This window comes from Falco peregrinus, chromosome 3 (assembly GCF_023634155.1).
Source record: "Falco peregrinus isolate bFalPer1 chromosome 3, bFalPer1.pri, whole genome shotgun sequence".
Taxonomy (NCBI): Eukaryota; Metazoa; Chordata; class Aves; order Falconiformes; family Falconidae; genus Falco; species Falco peregrinus.
In genome coordinates, this window is record NC_073723.1 from 27,570,880 (window position 1) to 27,591,547 (window position 20,668).

At 39.8% G+C, this 20,668-nt stretch overlaps 1 protein-coding gene across 1 annotated transcript in view; it reads left to right on the forward strand.

Moving 5' to 3' along the window:
* The window catches only part of DPYS (dihydropyrimidinase), a 35,332-nt gene that overhangs the window by 5,718 nt on the left and 8,946 nt on the right, over positions 1–20,668 (forward strand). Inside the window, exons 3-7 of the mRNA XM_005230975.3 lie at positions 787–966; positions 2,113–2,302; positions 8,868–9,024; positions 10,004–10,145; positions 12,111–12,253. Of these exons, the coding sequence (XP_005231032.2) occupies positions 787–966; positions 2,113–2,302; positions 8,868–9,024; positions 10,004–10,145; positions 12,111–12,253 (812 nt within the window). The remainder of the gene's footprint in view (positions 1–786; positions 967–2,112; positions 2,303–8,867; positions 9,025–10,003; positions 10,146–12,110; positions 12,254–20,668) is intronic.

The following is a 20,668-nucleotide window of genomic DNA, read 5'->3' on the forward strand; positions in this document are numbered from 1 at the left end:
CTTTCTTGGGCACATCCAACCAGATTATTAGAGAGATGAAAAAGAATGTTTTACTTTTTGAAAGGAGTTCAGCCCATGGAAATTGTAATAGTGTCACAGATACACATATATTATTGTTACTACCATTTCACAGGGAAGCGAGAGCCAAAGTTAGGTAACAGATGGTTCTAGCTAACCAGCTGTACAAAAAACCTTTGGGCTAAAATCTGCATTTTTCTTTCTTTGTTTGGGAGATAATGTTTTTCTGGGCTTCACAAACCCTAGCAGAAGCAGAGAATCCTATCAAGGAGTGCACGCATACAAGAAAAAAAGCAGGTTTGCATCTAGAGTTTGTTTGTTAAAAAATATTCCGAAAGGCTGTGTGGTGCTTAGAGTCAGGGCAAGGCTCTAGGAGACAAGACCTTTTCTGTCACTCTGTTATTTGCCTTGGTACTAAGTTGGATACATTGATTGTAATATTGGACTCGGTTCTTTCATCATCAGGAGGTTTATTTGGAATAACATTCTGCTTAACTGCCTTTTGTAAAAAGCATTTCCCTTCCTGCAATTAGCTTGTGCCTCCAATATCTGCACTGCAGTGGTACTGGTTGATACACTTTTAGAATCAATTTGATACAAGAAGAATAATGTAAGTCAGTCTTTAAATATGTGACTTGGGCTGTTCGGACTGAACATATGTTTGATGGGTGAACAAAGACTCACCCTTAATACTTACGATCTATTTATACAAAATTATTAATGGGTAAAAAATGATATGGCAGGTTTTTGAAAATTACTGTCTTTCAGGTGAAGGAAGAAATGAAAAGTCTTGTTCAAAACAAAGGCGTCAACTCCTTCAAGATGTTCATGGCCTATAAGGATCTATACATGGTCAATGATGAGGAGTTATTTGCAGCCTTTTCCTGCTGTAAGGAACTTGGAGCAGTTGCTCAAGTCCATGCAGAGAATGGGGAACTAATTGCACAGGTAGGCACTTGACATTTTGTCCATCAAAGTCAGGAATATAAATGATCCTGTTACCTAAGCACTTCAGTAAATATATTGGTACCATCGTTGTGTCACAGGGAAAGGCTTTTCTGCCCTATTTTACTTCCAGGGAACTGAAGACATGAGGATCTTGTCCATGATCTTAAAGGATGCTTATGGCAGGCTAAGAAATTGTAACCCGAACTCCTGGGTTCAGGATAGACAGGAAGGAAATGATCCTATTATAATAAGTCTTATACTTGCAATATAATATATATACTTGAGTGACAAAGAAAACAACAGTCAGAGCCTGACCATCGACCAAGTCAGAGGGGGAACGCTTGGCCAGGTATTTAGACATTAGGCATGTGATGGAAACCCTAGGTCTCTCCAAACGTAGTGGACTCATCTAACAGGAACAAATCCAGAAGTGGAGAAAGCTTCACTGACTGGGCACAAAGGTCTCAACTTCCCTTTACACAGCTAGCTTCTCATCACACTTGTTAGTGCCATCTTAGTGCTGTGTGGAGGAACTGGGAGTGTAACTATACTGATGCCTTTGAGTTCTTCAGCTGTTCTAGTCAATAGTGCTTTGACTCTTCCCCAGGTCCCATAACGGAAATGAATTTATTGCTATGTAATCCCAAATCAGCAAAACATAAGTTCCTGAAATATAGTAGGGACAAAATCTTATGCCTCCTAAAACCTTAGAGCTTCCTTCAGAGGCTCTGGATGTGTATCTTTGTTCTTAGTGAGGATCTGGTTTTGGTTTGTGGGGGTTTTTTTGTTGTTTTTTTTTTTCAGTGAGGTGTTAGTACTGTCATCTCAGTTACTGGCTGCAATCATTTAAGAGCACATACTGAGAGAGGGCTAGTGTTTTCAAAAGTGGTGATTTATCCCTGGAAGCCAGTGGAGTGTGTTCTTTGAAGTCACTTAAGTATTCTGAGACCTGTGTTTATCAAGAGAAATATTGCATTTCAGATAACATAACAGTAACTTCTCTTGAAAAAAATCATAACCACCTTGGTTGTTTTTTTTTTCAAACTGGCTGCAGTAGCTGGTTTAAGATCCATTTGTCTGGTAGCATGTTCAAGACACCATGGTTGCACTTTAACAGACTTTTACATGTTTTTGTGTGGTATTCAGGGTGCAAAGAAGATGCTGGCAATGGGAATAACTGGTCCTGAGGGGCATGAGCTATGTCGTCCTGAAGAAGTGGAAGCTGAAGCTACGCAAAGAGCAATTACCATAGCAAATGCTGTAAACTGTCCCCTTTTTGTAGTCCATGTGATGAGTAAATCTGCAGCAAGGGTGATAAGTAATGCACGAAGAGAAGGTAAAAAAGTCCTAATTCTTTTATGCTTGGGCAATGGCATTGGAGGAAGTGTCATGGAAAACCAAACAGCATCAGTGTCCTACATGTCATTGGTGCATAACCCTCAGACCATGGGTGAATGTCTTGGAGCGGGATGTCTAAAATCTATGTGTGAGTGTTGTGGGGCCCAGTGGGAGAGAAGCGATGTGGAAGAACAGCAACTGCGTTTGAGGCTTTTCTCCCCTGCCAGAGGGAACTTATTTCTCCTTTATACTGTGCTTCCATGATCAAAGTGATGGCCAGGACAGCATTATTGCATTAAAAATGATGTGACCAATCCAAGACAATATATGCTGTGCTATTGCCCTCCCTTGAGTTGCAGTCTGCAAGTTTTTATTAGCTATTTAGATGAGAAATTCTACAACAGAGACCACACCAAGTTTTTACAGACAATGTCATGACATGACCAGGACTCCTATTCACTGGGCGCTTAGAAATCACGGTGAGGATGACAGTGTCTGAAAACCTCAGTTCCCCCCAGGGAAGGGTTTCTCAGGTCATGCACTGCAGGGTTCATAAATACATCTGGTCAGCCAAGGGAGCCTGACCTTCTTGACTATGTTTTGGGCAGACTAGAAGCAGCTTGAAGGCTGTAGGAATTAAGGATGTTTTACCTCCTCATCTGTAAGTTCATCCAGAGCAGCCTGTGGAACCACAGCATTGTGAAGAGACATTACATGGGTGGAAGGAGTAGAACAGAGCCCACGATTTGGAGGGTCTAAAACTTTGTGGGATATCTGTCCTCATTATCTTTTCACATCTCATCTTGTGTTCATCTGATCTAACATGAATTGCATATAGACCTCAGTTTCATTGTTTCTTGTACTTTAGATAAGGTTTACACAGGGGGGGTGGATTATTAATATCAAAATGCACAGTATGAAAGCTTGTCAAAAGTACAATCAAAACAAGCATGATATCATTGTGCTAATATAGACAGATATGTTTATGTGGAGTATGTATTGATTATGATTTCTAGTAAGACTTACAGTAATTCAGGTTTATAAAAGAACCTACCGGAATATTTTTTTTGGTATAACATATCTTTTGGTACTGTGCTATATTAGATTCCTCCACTAGATGACAGTGCTGCTGGTAATGTGGATTATATTCATCAGTGTACTGCTATTTGTACATTCATAGGTGTAGTGTCAAGATTAACTACAAGAAGCTGTAACAATAGTTAAAATACCCAGATTAAAGATGAAACACTGTCTGTGAACATAAAAGTGCTAAGATAGGTGATGGTGTTTTATAACACCCTATTCAAGGAAAAAATTCTACGCTGATAGTGAATACTGTAAAATATTTTCAGGCATGTGTTGTAAGAATAGTCTGCAGTGTCAGTGTGATAACTGATGATATATGTACACTTCTTCAATGTGTAAAAAGAAGACATTTGTACAATTTATGATTATTGTGGTGCAAATCGGATTTTATAGCTTCCTGGGTTGAAGCAATCAGAATCATCAATGCTTGCCTTTGTGCACAACAATATATGTCATATGTCCATAATTAATTTCTATTTACATGGAGGTATGCTGTTTAGGGAACAGAAATCTAGGATTGATTAAGAAATTTTGAAAGACAGCTAGTGTACCACAAAGGTAGTTGCAACGATTATAGTGTTTAATGAGACTGATGTATGTAAATTCTGGTAATGAGAAACTCGTTGTTAATTTCAGTAGAATTTATTTTCCATTCCTCAATTAAAAGTGGTGATACAAAGCAAGGAGTTCCAGACAAAAAAAATAAATATAAATTCTCAAAGTATTCTATGAATGACATAAATAAACCCCAAATATTTTGCTGGAATATACTCAGCTTGGACAGGTTAAAACCACTCTAATGTGAAAGCTGTGTAAACTCTTAAATACCAGAAGGCTCTCAAGCATTTGAAATATTCACTCTAATGCAGTTGATTCATCTTTTCAAGATTATTTCTCCATCTCTTGATGCTAGCTTCCTACTGTTTAAAATTGTGAAATTGTTCATGTTCCTTTCCAAGCACTTAGCATGAAGTACAGTGTGAGGGTGCATATTTGTGCCTGCCCATGTTGAAAGAAGATTGATATCCCTTCCTATTCCATCACTGACCTCAGAAGGGGACAGACTGATCTTCAGTGAGCATAATCTATTTTCTGGGTGACGGTGTGATACCAGAATTGAAGCATTGCTTCTCTGGAATGGTGATTTTCCTAGTCAAAAATGTAAGTCAGAGCCCAGTTCTTCTTTGTCCCTCATTTAGCTACACAAGGTGAAAAATAATAGTAGAGCTAGAGGCTGAAGGTCTGATACAGTTTGTGGAAGACAGTAGGCATAATTCTGTTTTCTTCCGTGAGCTATGGCTTAGACCCTGAAGGCTAAAATCAGTCATACAGACTGTAAAGGGATACTAGTTCTTATACTTAGAATAAGCAAACTTTAGGGCAATCACATGAGTGACTGTGTTTCCTTCTCCCCTCCATGCCAACGTCCACCATCTGTGCCTGCTCTGATCTTCAGCAACACCACTCACCGAAGGAAATCTCCAAATTGTAGCAGCATGTTTTTCATGTACATCAGTAACAGCTACAGTGCTGCTGAATATTCACCAGAAAATCCAAACTTTCCAAGTTGTGCTTGTGTTGGAGAGGGACAGGTTGACTCATGCCCCCATCCTGTTCTTTTTTGGGCCTAGCAGTCTGTTTGCCAAAAGCAGTGGTTCACTAGTTCTCTGCTTGAGAGGGTCAAAGACCACACATCTCTGAGAAGTGTTCCTGCTCGTCTCAGTGGGCTGTTTCTTCACCCCTGTGCAAAACATGATCTTGAATCTTGCTAGAATAGATAGAGGAACTGTCTGCTTCCATAGAATGGCAGTCTGACGTTTCTGTGTGCATGACAGTCTCATTCCCTTGACTGGGAAGTCAAAGAGGATCTGCTTACTGCTATTGTGTATCCCTACAACAAGGAGACAAGGCTGTAGAGAGCTAGTGTCAGGCAGCAGAGCTCCCTCTCCTTGTTAGGACTACCTGATGTGAAGTTACTGGGGAAAACAAATGCGGCCCTGTCACCCATTCCTTCGGTCAATAACACCTATGGGGAAGTAAGGCTAATAAGATGTGATTTAGGGATATAAGATTTACACTGCCTCCCCCTTGAAAATACTTTCATTCTGTGTACTAAAGGCTAGAGATCATGTCCTTTTGCCCATTTAACTGGGCTGTTACAACTAAAGAAATAAGACTTTCTAGCGCAGATCAGAACTGGAGAGCAGAATCTTACTAGAAAGTCAACTTTCTATAAAGGTTTATCCTATTTTAAAAAGTGCATATAAAAATATGTACTTTGTCAGATGACAAGAAGCTTACTTAGACTTAGAAACTTGGTGCCTCCTATAATCAGTCACAAGTTAGGTCTTTTAGTGAGAAGAAGGGTATGTCCGTAGCTGTGGGTATACAGACTCTTACGCTGATTCTGAGCACAGGAGTACAACCAAAAATGCCAGCATTTTACCTGGCTCATGCAGGACAGCTCAGGTTCAGGTAGATAGCTTAACTGGTGCAATGCTATGCCTGAATCAATAAACCCTGCCTTGCAGTTCTGCTTCTTTCAGATTATAGCTAGTCAGTGTGTATCTTTGCCCCATATGGCCTTTTCTTAAGTGCTTCTGAAACTTTTACTGGAATAAGCACACAAGGACCAGTTTTTCAAGTCTGTAAATGTTAGCTGGTGTTTCTCAAGATTATAACTCTTTTTTAGCTTTGGTAGGTGGTAAAATAAATTGCAATTGCCCGTCTTCTTTGTTATAAAGTAATTTACGTGAAAATAGCTCTTGCCAGCCAGTTTGGGCATTTGATGAAGTCACCATATCCACAGCTATTTCCCAGCAGCTCAGAGATGTCAGAAAGACCAAACAGCAGAACACTTTCTGCTTACTGTTTCTACTGAATGCAGGAAAACACAACAAATGGAAAGACCTGATTTATTACTGTATTATTCCACTTCTGTGCCTATAGGCAGAAGCTAGAATAACCTTAATGCAGAATTTCCTTTTTGTCAATTGAGCTAAAAGAGCCTTAATACAGAATTTCCTTGTTATTTGGATTAAATCAGAGTCTTGATATTATTGCACCTTTCAGTCTGGCTGGTCACGGTCCAAACGAAATGCAAGAGATTGCACAGTCAGCAGAAGTGTCCAGATGTAGTCTGTTGAAGCTGCAGTGTTCAGACTCTAAATCGCTTGAGGAAATGGCTTGTACTCCTTCTAACTCATGGGAACAAGGGGAGCTGCTCAGGTCAAAATCTAACTGCAGAAATATTATCTTCAGCTGTGGTACGAGTTAGAATCAACTCAGCCTATTTGACTGTGAGCTTGGAGACTTCTTTTCATTTTTATATTGTGAAACTGAGATAAGAAAATTATTTATAGAAGTTAAACATTTACTCCTTTCCTATCATTTTAACTTTTATCATTTATAGCTATGTCCTTCATAAAGTTCAGCTTTACATCGGATTGAATTTTCTTTAGCTTGTTTAGATGCAGTAGGAAAGACACACACCACACCACACTTCCCCCTTCCCCCCCTTTCTACTGACCCTTTCTCATGATAAATCTGTCAAAAGTCTAATAGGTAAATATACAAGATTGATTATATATGCAGGACTTTTTCTGCATATATCTAGATTTATGGCAACCTGCCCTCAAATACTGTGGAGTTGCCCAGGGAAGGCCAAGATCCCCCTGATTCCTGCAGCAGCTCTGAATTAGGAAAACACTAACCTGACTTAAATCTTCTCATTCACATAGTGGTCATGTATGTGACTTCCATAGGTGGTCTCACATTCAGTGCTTTAAGTTTTGAAAATAAGTTGCAAAGAACAGTAAATAACTGCTTAAGTCATTACTTTAAGCCCAAAACCGATGGTGGTCTCCCTCTGAGCCCAAGTTTAAGTCTATAATGTATGTAGGTAAGTGGAACTGGGAGCTTAGAATGCTCCAAGCCAAGCTGTCAATATGAGTCAAGCACATTCAACATGTCAGAGCTTGCTGAGGTGGATACAGCAAATGAATAATGCTAATAGGGAGTCTTTAGGTCATGGAAAAAGTAATACTATGTAGTACTTGGAATAAATGGACAGTACAGTGATGTCAGAGCAAGTCTTGAAACCTTGTAGAAATAACTGTGGAAGGATGGGTTTTAAACGGTATGAGTCCTTTCTGCAAGCCTAGCACAGGTTTAAGGAATGGCACTACTCCAGTGGGAAGTGCATTTGAAAAGATTTGAGCTCTTCAGTAACTACCTATGCTAGTGTAACAGTTACAATCCAGTAGCTCACAGAAGTACCAGAATCTAATGTACAGAGAGAAAACTGCAAAAGTTGTGTGGTTTTTGGGTTTGTTTGTTTGTTGTTTTTTTTTCCAACAGTACCATGAATGTATGGCTTACGCAGAGAAAACCAGAGAAAGGTCCCTGTCTTACATCACCAAGCAATTACCAGCTGAGCCCTCGCTGGGGTAATGCAGTGACAGTTCTAATAAAAACTGTCCCTGGAGTGAAATCTAGGATCCATAGCAAGACAACCACTGTCTGTAGGGATCAGAGGAGGGAGAAAGCTCTTGCTAGGATCCACCACAGGCTGCCTTCAACCAGCACCAAGCAGCCTATGAGTGGGTGTGTGAGGTCCCAGCTCACTTTGATTCTTTGGTGACCATCACAGTCAGGGCACTACCACCGGTCACCTACAGAACTGCAAAGTGGCTGGACCACCTCCTCAGGGAGTGAAACATCTTGTTTCATCTTCCATCTTTTTCTGATGAGTTTCAAGCCCATGTTTCCTAGGAGGAAAAAGTAGTTTAAATATTTTAGCTCTATCCAAAGACTAACAGCCAGTCTAGGTTGGTGTCCTCTTCTGAGGAATCTAGAACATTGTGCAGCAAAGAATTAAAGATTAAAATTTGGGAAATAATGTTCAAAATTGAATTATTTATAGTTTTTGATTTGGGAAATGTTTTTACCCTCCTTAGGTTATGTCTGATGCCATATTGTTCTATATTGTTCTTCCTGGAACAATTATAGCCTGACAATTAGAAGTACCACCTTGCAAAGTCTGTATGCTGTATATATTAACTTACGTTGTTACATAGTCAATAATTTCAGAGTGCCAAACAGGTGCTATCAAGGAATATATAGATCTTGAGCATAACTAATGCAACTGAGGAATGTGTTCCTTTTGAAATCTCAATCACATGCCTGGTAAACAATGTGTAAAACCCATTATAATATATCTGTCAACAATTTAATTAAAAAACTTGTCCAAGCAATGTTCTTATGAGGAAATATATTGGGAGATCACCAGCAAAATATTCAAAAGAGAGATGCTGTCTTACAGTTTAGTTTATTATGTCCTTCCATATGTTGGTGTTTAATTTGAAACACTCATTCAAAATTAAATCCATTGCACCAAAAAGATCCACAACAGAGAAAATACAGGATATGCATGCTTTTGTTGTTTGATGATGATGCTATTGCTTTACAATTTTCAGGAAAGGTGGTTTATGGAGAGCCTATTGCTGCTAGTCTTGGCACTGATGGCACCCACTACTGGAATAAAGACTGGGCTCATGCTGCAGCATATGTCATGGGACCTCCACTGAGACCAGATCCATCTACTCCTGGTTTTCTCATGAACTTACTGGCCAAGTAAGCAGATGAACAAGCAGTGACAGCTGATGCCCAAATACTCAGCAAATTCTGTCTGGAGTATAGAATAACAGGTTGATGCCCTGGAGATTTTCTAATTACAGAATATTACATTATCAGGAAGGAGAAATGGAAGGTGAAACCACAGATGAAAACTGTATTTTTATTACAGAAATTAGAAAGTGTTCAGATTTTGTTTCTCTGAACTCTTGTGGCCTTCTGCCTCCATTTCATTTTAATCAATAACCCTTGCCTTGCTAATACTGCAGCAAAAATTGAAACATGACCAAAGGGACAGTAAGGCTGGAAGTCAGTGAGAAATGTGTAGAAAGTAGGGTTGCAGCTAAGGGGTCTGGGTTTTGTGGTCAGCTGCCTTTTTCACTTGAAATTTGGACGCTGCATAAAAACTAAGCCTGCTGACTTCTGAAGGTAGATATAAGTTGTCTACTTCATGACATCTTTTTCAGAAGGTAGCGGGATTTTTTTCTTTTTTGATACCAGCAGTTAACAAAATGTGCAGTTTACTGGTATTCATTACCACATTTACTAACTCCACAAAAGGGTTGAATTTGACCAAAGAGCCTGTGACAGTGTGCCTGAACCCTGGCTGATGGTTATGCAGATCCATAGTAATTTCATGGGGTATATGGAGTGATATAGTCTAAAATGGCCCTAAGTGGGGATGGAACCAAGCCCCTTGGTCCAGGCAAAGTGGGAAAGTCCTCCATTTGTGGGACACCTTTGACATATCCAAAGTAAAAGTGTTATTTTTGGTGCTTGGTTTCTTCTGAGGGATTTCTGAAGAGGCAACTAATTCACAGGGGAACTGACTGTTACTGTGGAGCTGCTCTTGGAAGACTGGACTGGAGACAGGCTGGCAAGGAATATCAGTTTTTCCTTGCAGTGGTTGGTCTAACCTGTCTTATGTGGCACTGTCTTGCACATGCTCTGCTTCATAATGAACTTTGTTTCCCTGTAGTGATGACCTATCTGTGACAGGGACTGACAATTGCACCTTTGATATATGCCAAAAAGCTCTGGGGAAGGATGACTTCACAAAAATCCCTAATGGAGTGAATGGTGTGGAAGACAGGATGTCAGTCATATGGGAAAAAGGTGTTGTAAGTATATCAAGATGTCTGAACATGGAGGTAATTGATTTCTCCAACAATACAATCTCTCAGCAGTTATCAACTCTCCATTTTATCAAGTGTACTTATGACAGGATAACTCTTTCAATCAAATACCATAACAGAATCCTTACTAACTCTCACTTTGTGGTCCTAAGAGACAGAAGAAGATTCTCAGTGCTTAAAATATAGCACTAGGGAATAATTTCCATCGTTTAGCAGCAAAGGACTGCTATTGTTTCAACAGTAGTGCACAGTTATTTACTTCAAACGTGTTTCTCAACAGATGAAAGTAAAAGAGATGCCTGCAAGTTCAGTTTGGTCAGTTCTGTACTTTTTCTTTTTCATGTCTCAAACTTAGCTGTTGGAGGAGCTTCTGCACTGGGTGTGTGCCTGTCAGCTTCTAATTTGTGTTTTCAGCCAGAGGAAACAAGCTACAGATAAGAAATGCTTCTCTAATGTACGGCTCAGTCCTGTGATATCATGAGATAAGCACCTTCAGGTCCCATTTACTTCAGATTCTCAGTGCCAACACAAGAATGCCTGGTGTTTCTTAGTATTAGAGCCCTTCAGGCTCTAATCAAATGTAAATATGAAAGCTACTGGCCAGGCTTTTTTGACATGGGGTAGTCTGATGAAGGGGGAGGTGAGGCAATCTGGTGAGGGACCTGTTGCTATCTGGGTTTTATGATTGCTTTGGCTAATACAATACTTTTAAGTTCTAGAGGCTCTAGTTTGACTTTTTAATTAATATTGTTTTCTTGCAGTAGTGAAGTCTTGTTGGTAATGCATTGTGAAGCATATTTATTGGTCACTGTAGAATTATCTACCTCACAGACTTGGTAAGGATGTGATTCAGAATCTCTTGTTTATCTCTATTTGAGATTCAGCTCCAGTTGGTGCGTACAAAGCCAATTTCTGCCTATATTCACCTGTGGCAAAGCTCTAGTGTGGTTATTTATGGTGTAAAATGGAATATAATCTAGCTTGTGATGAGTATGAAAAGGAGAAATGAATATGTACTTCTGTGCTGCTTTTGAACAGTGTATCCAGTTGGGCAAGGTAATTTTTCAAAAGGTTCTTCAATCAGTCTTATATTCCCTTTTCTTACTTGTAAAATACACAGCTGTGAGAGTTTGTCTGGAAAGCTTCCCTCCCTTCCCACACACCATTATTTAGAAGAGTGGTGTTCAAGACTTTCATTATGCTTTTCTTCTCAGATGGCTGCTCACAGGCCACCATACAAACATGCATTTACAACATTCTGATTCCTAGACTGACCTACGCACAATATTATTGCCAGTGTAGCTGGCTTTCTGAGCAAATAACAGTCATGGAGGCTGGATTAAATTAGCTGTGTAGCAGTGGACAGCCCCAAGACACATGCATATCCATTATTATTTCCTGTTTTGCTGATGTGTCACATCAGCAGATTTGGTTTTTATACTACTTGATCTCAAACATTTACTGAGCAGTACAACTGCAGTGCTATTGCTGAAGAGATTTGCAAATCACCTTTCCTGTATTACACACTGTGCCTTGACTCTGCTTTATCATCTTCTAGACCCTCCTTAATACTCTCTCACCATTTTCCAAAACCTAGATACTTGGGAGATGTTATGTCTCCTGAGGAAACTGCTGAGCAGGACTACAAATTGAAAACCAGCTAAAAAAACTTGGTTTCAGTTGACTTGAAACTGGATCCACAAGAGCATTTGGATTTACAGTTGTCCTTTTTTTTCCCTTTGTTGTGGGGTAAAGTAAGATAAAGTCATTGTATGCAGTGAATGTACATTGCAGTATGTGTATCTGAGACAAACAGTTATTTTTATTTCTTTTAAGCTCTTCAATATGATATTTTTGTCTGTCACTCAGTCAAGGCTTTTCAACAACAAGAACATTTTTTTCATTCCTTGTTTAAAAAAGTAATGTTTGCTTTTGTGTGCTCTTCTACAGTACAGTGGAAAAATGGATGAAAACAGATTTGTAGCTGTTACCAGCACAAATGCAGCAAAAATCTTTAACCTTTACCCAAAGAAGGGGAGAATTGCAGTGGGTTCTGATGCTGACATTGTAATTTGGGATCCCAAAGCTACAAGGTATGTATTGGTAGTTATTTCCTCCCATCCAGCCTCTCTGCAGGAAAAAATACATCAAAACCTCTGTACGGCAATAAGCCTTTGGGATGAGGTTATAGTGTTTTTCCACAGCACTTCATGTGAATTATTTAGAGCTTATTTGTCTCCTACAATAGTGTGTGCAAGCAGAGATCTTTGATCTCTAGATGAATTTTAAAAATATTCTCTTAAATTGCTGACCAAGTGCAAAAATAACAAGGTCTGTACATTATGCTACCTGGGCTTGGTATCCTAAGAGGAAAATTAACCACTTTGGGATCTTAAGAGTAACTATTAAGTGCTGGAGTATGTTTATCTTTCTCCGACTGCAAAGAGCATGAAAGGAGCCTATGTTCCTACAGAACGACCCATTATAAGCTTATTTTGAATTTACAGCTACTTCAGAAATATTCAAAGGTGGTCAGCATGGGTGGTGAAAGTGTGGGGTCTTACCCCCCTAATATGTTCTCCCTAGGTGATAGAGCAAATATAGTGGTAGAGTCAGGAGTGAGCTTAGTTTTGAAGCTCAAGATGTGCCTGCTTATGCTATTATTTAAGGAGTTTTCTGACTTTATACACAGTAAGTCTGCTAGAACAGAGCTTTTCACACCAGCAACAGATGCGCAAAAGGTATGCTGATGTCTCACCCTGCATGACTTGATGCCATGGCACATTTTTGCTACAAAGGGCATGCAGTGTCTTTCTAGAAGTCTTGGCTTGCACAGCATACTGTGCATTACAGCTGATATTCACACCATCAGCCAGCTCCACACTTAGGCCACTATAAATATCTCAATAATTATGTATCTTGAGTCTTGCTCTGGCTCTTGTGCTCATCCTGGTCTTGTTTAAACTGCCTAGAAATGGTTTGGCAGCCAGCTGTCACAAAGCCAGTTCACCAGGGGAGTTGTCTTTCGCAGCTGAGATGCCTATGGGCTGTGCAAGTGCATCTCCACTGTTCAAATGCTGAGCAGATTAGCTTAAATCTGGAGGCACTTTAACATCTGAGCCTTACATCTGACCACATCCGTCCCTGCACACAGAAGCAGCAGCAGGTCAGGAGGTGTGCGGGGCTGGTGCTTTTGTCTTGGGCTTAGCTCTAGTGAGCAGTGTGAGCGTGCAACTGTGCTGAAGGCACACATTGACCTGCCTTGAAATCTCTTCATCAGTGTCATCCAAATAGTCAGTAAATCCATAGAAGATAGCAATCACTAACCCCAGATGAGCTTTGTGGGGTGTTGGGCATGACAGTATGGGCAGCTTTCATCAAATTTATCACAGTGTTTGGTATTCCTAAAGCCTGAGCTGTTGTAACTCAGATGGCATTAGATTTTCAGCCTTTGTTTTTTTGAAAAAAAGAGTTGAAGACTCCTGTTATGGTAGAGGAAAGTTTTGAAATGTAACCAGGCAAATCTAATATTGGAAGCCAAATGCGGGGAAAAAAATACCCTAATCCTAGATTTACCTTACACAACCAAAATTTTCTTGACTAGTCTTCTGGGTTTTGAATTTTTGATGATGGAGTTCTTCCTCATTTCAGTAATTAATGAATACCAAAACCATGTGAGAGTGAGAGGAAAAGCATTCTGTGTTTCAAGCTGCAAAGCTTGAGGACATAGAAGTTGCTGTTCAGAAGTCCCACAAAAAACTGGAAGCACCAGCAAAAGAAGTTTCAGGAGTGTCAACTCCAATAAACATAGAGGCCTGCCCAGCACTGGGTCAGAGACATTTTCATGTGCATTATGCCTTCTGGCATGTTGAGCAAGCATATTTTGAGATGAGCTATTTCAGGACAATGGAGCTATGAACTCCAATTAAAAAAAAAAAAACCAACAAACTGAGGGATTCTTTTCTGAGCTCACTTCTACTCTGCCCTGGTGACAAATGAATCTAGAAGCATAGCAGAGTTCTGATATTGTTCTCAAGGTGCTTTGTCAGCTCCTGTATTTATTTATGCTTTTTCCTCCCAAACATTCTTTCTGCCTCCCTTCACCCTCTCCTGAGTGTTCCAATTGCCTTTTTACCCACTGCAGCTGTGAAGGGGCATTACACTGTATTTTCTTACTGAGCAAGCTAATTTTAAGTTCATCCAATACTTTTTTCCTGATCTGGTACTGTTCCCAGTGTTTATCCCTATGACTTTGCTAAGAACATGCCTCTCTGCAGGTACAATTGTGTGAACTACATGAATAAGTATATATAAATCTCACTAGTGCTTGTCTATTCATTTCACTATAAATCCTGAAGAGGGCATAAACAGCCCAGCAGAAAAAAAAAAAAAAAAAGATCTAGATAATGGACTTCAACCATTTAGGATATTACACAAGATGCAGGCTCATGTGCTTTGTTGACTCTGGGGAGTGATTTTCAGTTTCACAGTAGGCTTGTTCCTCTTTCTTGCTAAGTCTTTCCTCTTTTGAGCATGACTTTTTTTTTCTTGTTTGAAAATCTAAATCTTGTAAGAGGAAAATGCAGTTTTCCAGTTCTGATTTGATGCTGTGTTGCTATAGTCTCCAAATACTGGCTGATACCAGCCTGAAGAGTTAGACAGTTGCTGAAGTATTGCTGTGAGGAACTGGTATTATCACAATCTGTCAGAGGAAGTCTATAGGGAAGATTCTGAAGTCATTCTGAAAGGTAGTGAAGCTCTTAAAATGTATATCCTTACAAAACTGGCTACATTTCCCCTCCCACATAATTCCACAATAGTAACATGTTGGGTGCTATCTTGGCACACAGGATTTTCTCTTTCTAGATTATAAAAACCTAGTGAATTCTACATGACAGCTCTGAAAGCTAGGAGCAATTGCAATTCGAGGTTCCACTTCCAGCACTCTGCCACTTTGTTTGAGGCTTTCCTTCTACAGGTTAGCTTCACTGACTGGTCTATTTCTGTAGCATTTTCGGCTAATTCCTGCAGAAAATATTATATGAACAGTTGTCAGATTTGCTACAGTATTTAAAAGCTTCTCAGTACTGGTTTTAGCAGGTTCTACATGAAAGCAAGCATTATTAGAAAGAAACGCATTAAATGTATAAATTAGTCAGAAACAGCATTGGAAAAGAAAGGTTATGAGTTCTTCCAGGTTATATGTATTTCTTAGCCTCCTTATTGCATATTCATTAAAAATACAGAAATACGAAAGAGACTTCTTGCTTTATTGAAGCCATTTGCTACCAAAGATCATCTTGCAGACCTCAACACCCTCAGCATCCCAAATGCATCCTGTGCACACAGGACTGTTTTGTGAGAGCTCCTAGGGAAAATGCAGGTAGGCAGCAAATGTGTACTCACTGTACCATCTTATTTTAATCTGTGCTTTGATCAAGAATGTTCACTGACTTCTTTCACACACTTCTTTGCACACAAATAATGTCACAGCCCAAGTCTGTGAAACAAAAGTAACTGTGAAGACTATTCCAGAAGGAGGGGGCAGAGTAAGCAAGGAGAGGAGAACATCACCTGTCAGCAAGTCAGTGTCCTTTATAGCTGACACCTTTAGATATTTGAAAGCAAGTAAGAAAACAAAATCTCTAGGGTTTGTTTCAGAAATGCTCAGCAAGGATTCTAAATACTGCAGTACCCAATTCAGACCATGGAAAGAGCTAAGCATCCCTTGTAAGTAGGGGCAGAAAGGGCTAAAGATCTCAGAAGAGATATTCAGCTCCTGGCAAGTATTAGGGCCCAATAAACTCAATGTAGTCTGTCGGAGTCTTGCAAATAAGCCCTGGATCAGGCCCCAAAGTCAAGATCAAAGACCTGTAGTGATAAAAAAACCTGTCTCAAATGGATTTAAACTTTCCAAGTCCCGCCACTTCATTATAACTGCATGCAGTCTGGGAAGCCTCACCCACCAGTTTTCCACTCACTAAATTTTAGCTGCTTTGGAACGCAGAGGCAGAGCCAGCTGTGCAGGTAGAAGTCTCTCACCCCATCCTCCTTGGGCTCCGCTGGAGTGGCCCTCTTTGTCAGGCCCAGAGTGTGCCCCATGTGGGTCAGTGGAGCTGGGCTCAGCCCTGAGCATGGCAGTGAGGGTGGCAGCCCCGAGCACATGGCTGCTGGAGGGGGATCCCTGACTGGCAGGGAACGCAGAGACCTCAGGTGAGGAGGAGAGGGAGGAAAAGGCTGTGTTCTCTGTAATATAGCTTCTATCATATGACTAGGGAAGACATGGTTTGTAGCCCCTGTTTCCAGTGTTGGTTTAGGGCAGGGGTCCCCAAACTACGGCCTGCGGGCTGCATACGGCCCCCCAGGGTCCTCAATCCGGCCCCCGGTATTTACAGACCCCCCCGCCGGGGGTTGGGGGGGGAAACCAAGCAGCCGCAGATGACTGCCTGCCACTGCATCTGCGCGCCGGCCCCCTGGTTAAAAAGTTTGAGGACCCCTGGTTTAGGGGAAACAGTCACTGGATGCAAACCAGAGAAGTCAGAGTGTTCCAGTCTGCTGGCATATGATCCCTTGATGCCTTTGTTTGCTTGTAGATATGTTCATGGACAAATCTTTTGCATTTGTTAGAACCAAAATCTGCAGCCTATATCTATCTCATTTGTAGTCAAGTTTTCAGCCTCAGATGCTCAAGTGAAGACAAGTCACAACATTTAAGTACTCTTCGCCAGGCAACTAGCTGTAATTTTTTGTAACGTGAAAGAGAAAGAAACCAAGATGTTAGCAGATGATTAGAACAAATAATACTGCAACTGTTTTACTGTTTTGATGAATGAACATGATTTTGAATACTGAGTATACAGATAACTGCGTCTAGACACAATGAGGCAAAATGAAATAATGTGGCATACAAATATGTGTTGCACAGGACAAGTATGTTCTGGTACTTTCAATAGCCCCATATTCTTTTTCACAAGTGCAAGTGTGTGCATGCATGAATGTACACTAATTCACTAGCATCACAGTTCCTGTCAAAGGCCTGTAATTTCAAATTAAGGGAACATGGAGAAAGAAACAATAGGCACAAGTTAAAATACAGAAAATTCCATTTAATCTTAAGAAATAACATTTTTTTTTCTGTGAGGATTATCAAGTTGCACAGATTGCCCAAAGACATTGTGGAGTCCCAGTCTTAGGAGGTACTTAAAACCTGATTGAACAGGGCCCTGAGGAACCAACTTTTGCTGACCCTGATCAGAGCAGCGGGCTTGGAATAGATGATCTCCAGAGATGCTTTCCAACCTCCACAACTCTGTGGTTATGTGAACTGTAACAAAATAAACCTCTCCGAGAGAGCATGATGTATGTTTCCCTAGTAACTTGCTGTCTTGCAAAATGTCAGCTGCTCTCTTTAGAGAACTGAATCTTAGAAACTTTACCCCCAAAAAACCACAAACCTCTTATTTTCTTCTTATATAACCTTGCCTTTTTCTCCCTGGTAATCACTTCCAGATCTTCTTTAGTCATTAAATAGACTAATTTGTATTTTCCTCTCTTTTTATGCTTTTCTGTGAGCTTAGTTTCTCATTACTGTTTCCCTCCTGCCCATTATACAGTTTGACAATTTTCACTTCCATCCCATATCAGTTTGGAGTGACTAGTAAGACCAGACTGATGGTATTGTTGACAAATGAGTTACTTAACATAATCAAAAAAATAATATAGTTGTAATTCTCTACCTACCTTAAAATGATGAATTTTAGGAGATATGATTGCATGAAATAAAGATCCCATCCCTCAGATAAGTCACTTTGACTTGGAGCTCCCGAACATTAACTTCCTACCTCTTCTTGCATCTGTTATTTTATACACAAATCTCCTCACTTCATATGGCTACTCAAAAGCAATGCTTACTTAAACATGTATATATTTTTAAAAAGGCGAGGAATACAACTTTATGAATAGTTGCCTGCATGTATTTGCATGTGCAGTTACTGCAGTTCCTTAATATAGAAGAGGCCACAGTGATTTTAATCCACATTATGGGCTTATAGCTAGTGTTTTTGCACATAGATTTTAAGACTCTCTTTCTTCTTTTTCCTCTCTTTTCCCCCTCCTCCTTTACCTTTCTTTTTAATAAAACTGACTCTTTAGCATCAAAAAAGTTCAACTTAAGTGAGTGGTGGCTCAGCAATGAAAGATGAACCATCTATTTATTTTTTCCAGAATTTAGAAAAGCAAGTTAGCAATACGGAGAGTTCAAACACATCTGAAGGTGATGTGAAAAGGCAACTTGCAAAGGCTGATACTATCCTCAGCAAACTGGTATTTCTCACCTACCCCCAGCTCCGAAAAGCTTAGAGATACTGCATTGCAAGCACTGAAAGAAGTTGCTTACAGATCACATACTGACTCTTACATAAGTTTGTTTTCTATGGCAGCTGTCAACAAAGCAGTTGTTTTCTCTTAAACAACGGATTCAGGTCATTTTTGCTTCCTTTATTACTATGTTTTAAATTAATTAATTAATTATAAAATAGGTGTCCTCTACTGAAATGTTGAGCAGCTGTTCTTGCCTAAGGGTGGTCGACTACAGAATTCCTTCATATTCCTGTACCTGGAATTTTTTAAGAAAACTACAGGTATGCATCTAGTTTCCATTGAAACTAAAGAAATTCTTCATTTTCTTATGCCTACCTTGAAAATTAAAGTGATAATCCTCACAGCAGTCAAAGTTTAGGTTCTAGAGTTCACTTTAGTCCAACAGATCCACCTTCACTAGGCTGATGTGGCTTCATGTTCTATGCATTATGGGGGGTAGAAGACAACTCTAATGGTTTCCCTTCATCCAGTTTCCCCTCCTGCCTGACTGTAACTCACTGTTTAGTATCTTAGGCTTTGACTGAGACGTAGGCATATTTGTGGTGCTGCTGGGTTGTGTTTGACTCGAAATGAAAACTGGACCTTTAACTCCTCAACAAAGCTTCAGGACATAATTTCTGAGCTGACCACCTGCACAGTCTTGAATTTTACCCTACAGCTTGCTGCATTAGTCTAATTTGGTGCTCTTTTCTAAATTTCAAACTTCAGTTTGTAGTTTATTTAGATAGAATATTCTACAAGTGTTTGTAAAGCCGTTTCTCACATAGACCATTACTAGTCACTGGATGCTCACACAGTCAGAGAAAATCTGGTCGTTGCTCTTAGACTAAAATAATTGCTATTTGACTGTAAATTCATTGGACAGAAGCATTGCGTTGGAAAAAAGGCAATTTCAGAAGCATTTTTTCCTCTGGTACTAGAGGCATGTCAATTTTTATACTGATATCCTAAAACCTCCTTGCAACACAGTTATATATCAAAAGCAGATTAAGTGAATTACATGGAAACATTGATGTAAGTAGGAACAAAGCAGAGTCTGATGTCTTTGCAGTATCCTCCTTGTAGAGGAGAATGTTCTTTAAATGTTGAAGCACTCATTCTGATCTCAGTCTCCGAGAAAGGGTTGCTTGAAACAAAAGCCACTGTAATTTATAACCAGAACTAGAGAATTTTTAAAATTTTATTTAAAAAAACTCAATACAGGTTTTTGAAGCCTGGAGTCAGAAGCTGCTCTCTCATGCTGAGTAATCCCTTACGTCAGACATCACTTAGGGTGCTGGAGACAGCTGTTATGTTATACTTCACTGTGGTGGCAGTCTTGGTTTCTTGAATTATAACTAAGTTACAGATGTTCTTGCCATTAGTGGAGTGGTCAGTAGTGTTCAGACATTCAGAGTAAACATTGGAATTTTGCTAAGATTCCTAGCAAGCTGCCTGCTGCTGGAATGGCTGATACAGCAGTAAACAGTCTGTTGCATAAGGTTGCTGTTATGAGCTGCAGAGCCAAGCACACTGTCTAGTTCTGTTTTCATTGGTTGCTTACTTGCTACCTGAAACTTTCACTGCCATTGATAATGTCAAAGGGTTAAATCTCAGACAAGTTTTGCTGATCTCCACCAGGGAGAATGTGCTTCACCTTCAGAAAGGGCAGCACGACCTAAGGCTTGTTTCAACAGAAAGTTATAAATGAGTTCTATACAAGTTTGTTGTTGAGACAAGCTCTGGGAAATATGTTTTGTCATATTGTAAGGTTTAGCTGTACAAACGGATATTACTTTTAAATGTGCTAACTTCCATTCATTTTATATCTTTTTATGAAGGATGTACTTACCTCTGAGGCGTGTTTACCTCTAGTGATCCTGCTCTAGCACATTTAAACATGTTGAGTTGAAGGATCTTGCTGATTTTTTTGTTAGTTTGATCAGATTACCTTTTTAATTTTTCTTTTCGTGTCCCAGTGCTATTGGGCTAACAGATATGATGTATACCCAGAGAATGCTAAAGATAATTATGTTACAGTTGTTCTTATTTACTGTTCTAGCAATTTGGCCCATAAGGGTAAAGCAATAAGCAACAAGCTCTTTGCAGGGCTATTATAACACCCATGGATGAAGTTGTTCAATGGTATT